At 34.3% G+C, this 6000-nt stretch overlaps 1 protein-coding gene across 1 annotated transcript; it reads left to right on the top strand.

The window, feature by feature from the left end:
• Positions 1-1694: 1694 nt before the first annotated feature.
• On the top strand, positions 1695-3792 carry LOC140842178 (transcription factor bHLH87). Its single transcript, XM_073209994.1, has 2 exons — positions 1695-2099; positions 2269-3792. Exon 2 carries the CDS (start codon positions 2311-2313, stop codon positions 3640-3642), a length of 1332 nt encoding a protein of 443 aa, XP_073066095.1. The 5' UTR covers positions 1695-2099; positions 2269-2310; the 3' UTR covers positions 3643-3792.
• Positions 3793-6000: the final 2208 nt, after the last annotated feature.

Here is a 6000-nt window from a genome sequence, read left to right as displayed (position 1 = left end):
ACAGCAAGAGATTCGGATAGACAATCGTCTTCTGTATATCTCTATATATATATTGAGACAGGGGTGTGCATTCGGTCGGTTCGGTCCGAATTGCAAATAACCGAACCGAACCGAATTTTATTTTTTGCTAACTGAACTGACCGAACTAGTTTTAATAACCGATCATAAATTAACCGAATTAAAATCGGTTAATTCGGTCGGTGACCGAATTAAACGATTTTTTTTAAAAATAAAATTAAATATAAAAACATTAAAAATATTATAAATTATATAATAAACCTATTTTTTTTTTAAAAATAATTTATTATTCGGTTAATTCGGTTAACCGATTTTTTTAACGAAAACCGAAATCGAACCGAATTAACCGATTTTTTTAAACTTTCAAAATCGAATTTCCGAAATAACCGAACCGAATTTCCGAATTGGCTCGGTTCGGTCGGTTATTTTGGTTTAACCGAGATTTTGCTCACCCCTAGAGACAGTATCATGTTTTTTTTTATCTATGAGACGAATCAATTATATTCATTTTTACAATAAAATTGACAGTAAAAACAATATTTTTTCATGGTTGACCAAAATAGAAGATCTATCTCACAAAAGAGTAGGTCTCATGTGAGACCGTCTCACGGATCATAATCTGTGAGACGGGTCAACCCTACCCATATTCACAATAAAAAGTAATACTTTTAGCATGAAAAGTAATACTTTTTCATGGGTGACCCAATTAAGAGATCCGTCTCACAAATATGACCCGTGAGACCGTCTCACACAAGTTTTTGCCCTCACAAAATTAACACGTGAGATCATCTTACGTGAGTTTTACATTAGTTTTTTTTTGCTACATCATATTGTAACTTTGTTTTTGTTCTTAATCCTATTTTGCTCATATACGTAACGTTGGATAATGTTGATGTGATATCAAAAAATTATGACGTGAAACGTGAAAATTGTGGACTTTTGGCATCATGTCAACACTAAAACGAAATAAGAGTACATTGAAAAAGGTACATATTCTTCATTTAGTAAAAAATATATTTAAGACCCTATTTAATAAATCTATAAATCCATATATGACTACCATATTATCTTCATTTAGTAAAAAATATATTTAAGACCCTATTTAATAAATCTATAACTCCATATATGACTACCATATTATCTACTCTCATTTTCTACAAAATTATTAAAAAAACTTTTGTATGTATGTATACTTTTGAATTTATAAAAGCATAAGATACACTATATATAATTAGAATTTAAAATATTTTAGTAAAAAATGTATGAAATTAATTAATTTTACTCAACTAAATCTAGGGAGTAGGTATCTTGTGAGATAGTCTCACGAATATTTATCTGGAGACGGATCAATCCTATCGATATTCACAATAAAAAAAATAACATTCTTTCATTGATGACTCAAATAAAAGATCTATCTCACAAAATACGGCTTGTGAGACCGTCTCACACAAGTTTTTGCCAAATCTAGTACGTACAAATACTAATAAAAAAAAACCCAAATCTGTTTCAAACAAATTGCATCTCATGTCCACAATTCTAACAAAACTCTGAATATTTTATTAAATTATTTGTTCAATTAACATGTTCATTTATTTATATATATAAATATTTATAATAAATCGAAGCCTCTTTTTTCATCCTTTCTATATAAGCACGTATGCCTACCTATATTTCATTCCTAATCTGTTTTGCTTCTGAATAGCAAAATTAAGGTTCATATCAAAAAATTCTTTTTGTCAAGAATATCAACTTCTTTCTTTTTCTTCTTGCTTCTCTGTTGTTTGGCTTTTTTGTAATCTATGCAAAGCAATTGAGCAGTTACATTGAATTCCGTTTTGTCTCGATTTTGGTTACGGACAAAACTTTGCAGCTGAATCTGACGTTAGCAATGGCTGTTTTCTTCAACTTTCCCTCGGTTTAATCCGAGTTGAAACTGGTGGCTGCAGCTGCTATTTCACTGGATTCTTCATAAAATTCCGAGTTTTTTCCAGTTCGAATTATTTTTCAGAGTTTTTTTTTTCTTCTCTCGATTCTAATCGCAGATTCTGGAAAGGGGCATCGGAATATTGGTCTTAAACAAGGTAATCTTTGTTTTTTGGGGTTGAACCGAGCAGGAGCAACGGGTGGTGAAGATAAAAAGTTTTCAAAATTTCATCGACTTTTCTTGCTTTCTTGAATTTTTCTTCCAAATCTACTTTATCAAAGTCTTTAGGTATGATGTATTGATGTAAAATTCTCATGGATTTTCAGGGTTGAAGGTAATTTTTTCTTGTCTTTTTCCCCCTCCATCTGATGGATAATTGGCGCAATCAAGAACATGAACTCCAAGAAAACACGATGAAGTTTGATTCAAACATCATTCTCTGTGGCAGTGGAAAGTTTGGCATTTCAGGAAATGTATTCAATCCCATGGAACAGTTTCAGAAAACTGATCAATCCCACAACATGATCTCACAATGGAGCTTGTCTCCAGATCAAGAATTCTCGACGAATCCACAGAATGGCCATGAGAAGATGATGCCTGGAATGTCGTCGAATATGGTATCTCTTGAATCCCTAGAGTGCTTACTCTCGACGTCCAACAGCCAGATGGATAATGCATCGGTTGAGGACGATGGGATTTCGATGATCTTCTCGGATTGCAGGAATTTATGGAATTTTACAAGAACTATCGAAGCTGACTTCAAATCCCTTGCACCAGCCTCGTTAGTATCATCTAACAAGACCAAAGGTGGCACAGAAATGGAGACAATGTCGAAACCATTATCAAATAAGCATGTAATGGGCCATCAGTCCACATCTTGTCTCCCAACATACGAGTTTAATGCCACTAAACCATCGTGGAATTTTAGTGGCAAGTTCGACTCTACTGTCAAATCCGTCGCATCAGCCGCGTTATTATCATCAGATGAGGAGACGCAGACGCTTTTGCGAATATCCGAAAATGATCGTACCACGAACAACCAGTCCAGATCTTGTGTCACACAATATGAAGAGACTAATGCACCCAAAAGAAGGAGATTAGAAAGCAAGCACCAAAATCTCGATTCTTTTACATCTGAAGACACCAATTTCAATCTCATTTCACCAAACCACCAAAACCCCACAAATTCAAGACCGGAAAAACGGCCCATTTCGTCGTCAAACATCAATTTCCAGAAAGCAACCTCATCGGTATCGTCTCTCGACGAGCCTGACTCAGAGGCCATTGCACAGATGAAAGAGATGATCTACCGTGCTGCAGCTTTTAGGCCAGTGAATCTCGGGGTCGAAGCCGTGGAGAAACCCAAGAGAAAGAACGTGAAGATATCAAACGACCCGCAAACCGTGGCTGCGAGGCAGAGGAGGGAAAGAATCAGTGAGAAAATCAGGGTTCTACAGAGGCTGGTGCCTGGTGGGAGTAAAATGGATACTGCATCGATGCTTGACGAGGCTGCGAACTACCTCAAGTTTTTAAGATCACAAATCAAAGCCCTTGAAGCATTAGGCCAGAAGAATGACCTTTTGAATACTTTTCCTGCAAATTTTCCATTTCCACCATTTGTAAACTACCCATTCGCCATGCAGCAGCCACCACAATTTACCATCCAAAACCCAAATATTATTCACCAACATAAAAGTTGATTTCATGATTTTCAAGTGTTGATTCTTGCAAAGAACAGTGTACTGATTTTTTTTATATGGAAGTATGTGTGAAGTGTACTTGGACATGAATGGTGTCATTAGTTCTGACTTTCGGATTCATGATTAGTTATCATCATTTTAGCAACAAAATCTAACTTTTTTTTTGCTCAAAAGTTGAAGATTTACATTATGAAGTCATCATTTTCTTCTTCTTTGATTTGATCAAAGTTGTGCAGCATCTCTTAATGATGAGTGTAATGATGATTATCCACAATGCAAGAACTCGAAAGTGGCACGCCTACTTTAAAAGTATGCCTTTTATTTTATTATTTATTTTTGGGTTAAACTTTTGCTCAAGTTTCACACAAATAGAAACAGAGGTAAGGATGTGCATTCAATTCTTGTTAAACGGTACAATATCTTCATAATTATGTGTCAATCGGTTTCATAGTAGGATAATTATTACGCTAAATAATCTTCTGATAATTTCATTTCTTGCGATATATGATAATCAAACACATGATATTGACATCATTTGTAGGACCATATGTTAGAGTTGGTGATAATTATACAACTTAAATATTTTTAAACCGTACGTTAAGATATTTTATTGGTACGTGTTTTTTCCGATTACATGAGGTGATGTTTTTTCGCTATCACATGAAATTGAAATTAGGCTTGTCTCCTGTTGAGAGAGGCTTATCTCAATTAACTACAAATGGAATGCCTAGATTTATGTGTTTTAGATACTATATACATAAAAATTAAGAATATTGGCAATTCCTAACTTCATCCAGTATTAGTTTTGCCTTCCCAAAAGCCAAATTTCTGCCTTTTTTGAAGGACCAAATTCCTGACCAGGACCGTGAAGAAATACTGAATTTTCAATATATCGAAATTATCGTATTGAAAAATAAATTTTCGGTACAATAACGAATTTTCGGTATATACCGAAAAATGCCAAAGTTACCCCTTAAAATATTCAAGATATACACTGTTTCGAGTAAACAATAAGAGAAAACATTCTTGCATCGCCTCAAGTCTGATTCAAGTTTTACAACAGTTAGAGTTAAAGAATATTTACGTTATCTTTATCTTTCAAATTATTATCGCATCAATCATCATCTCATCTTACGAGTCAAGTGGTGTCCTAATCTTACTGTTTGTGTGACATAGCACATGGATAATTAGGTCAAGCCAGGGCAAGAAAGTGGTTCCCACATTATGATGTTCAACTATAACATTCCTTTGTCCTTAATCCAACCTTTTCTTGGAGATCTTAGTTATAAATTAAGATTACCACGCTAATCAAAGCAACAAACATTCCCTTAATAATAATTATAATAATAATAATGTAATGTGCATTATTAGTTAGTGGTCCTGTCTCCTTGATTCAATCCAAAGGCGTGGCTCTTGAAATTCACCACTCCCAAATCCAAAATCCTTATTGCTAAGCACATGTTTTATTCTTGTTTTTTGGGGCTTTCTGTGCAAAAACCTCACCGCCCAACATACTCCCTTGAAGTTCGTGAATTATTTAGGTCCGAATTTCCTTAAATGATATTTTATTTATGGTTTTATTCAACTTTTTTTACTCGTCAGATTCGACTTTTTAAACTTCATAAAATATAACATGGAAATAATTTAGAATTTTGGATCATGCTTTCATTTTAGAAGAGCAGGTCTTTTGTGAGACGGTCTCATGAATCTTTATGTGTGAAACGGGTCAACCCTACCGATATTCACAATAAAAAATAATACTCTTAGTATTAAAAATAATATTTTTTCATGGATGACCCAAATAAAAGATCTATCTCACAAAATACGACTAGTGAGACCGTCTCACATAAATTTTTTGCTTCATTTTATGAGAAGAGGGAAGCAAATCACGGTGATTGAGTGACCTCTTAGATGAGACTAATTATTAATCCAGATTCCAGAGAATGAAATCCAGAGGACTCAGAATCTTGATTATTGGATCAAATCTGTCATCCGGATACCAACTCGACTTCGTCCTCTGGGACAATATGCTTCGATTTTATATTTTTTGCGTATATCATATCACGTACGGAAATTTCATATCTTCAAAACACAGTTTCATTGACTTGATCGATCTTTTAATGTTCGTTTGAATTACTCAAAAGAACAAAAACTCCAACCGAATTGTGTACGAAAGCAGTGTGTGCTGCCTTCACAAGTTTGACTTGGAAAAATTGAACTAAAAAGAAGAGGTCATGCTTGGGTCATGTTGCCCCACTTCAAACTACAATTCCAACATCTATTTGACAACTTTGTCAAGTGGGACGCAACTTGGTTTTGATAATTGTAACCATCGTAACCGTAGGATTAGTTGCCATA

Source organism: Primulina eburnea, chromosome 9 (genome assembly GCF_022965805.1).
Source record: "Primulina eburnea isolate SZY01 chromosome 9, ASM2296580v1, whole genome shotgun sequence".
Classification (NCBI taxonomy): domain Eukaryota; kingdom Viridiplantae; phylum Streptophyta; class Magnoliopsida; order Lamiales; family Gesneriaceae; genus Primulina; species Primulina eburnea.
The sequence above is the reverse complement of the archived record's forward strand: the minus strand, read 5'-3'. Positions and strand labels throughout refer to the sequence as shown.

Coding starts and splice junctions, on each gene's coding strand:
- LOC140842178 (XM_073209994.1), top strand. CDS start 2,311: ATGGATAATTGGCGCAATCAAGAACATGAACTCCAAGAAAACACGATG.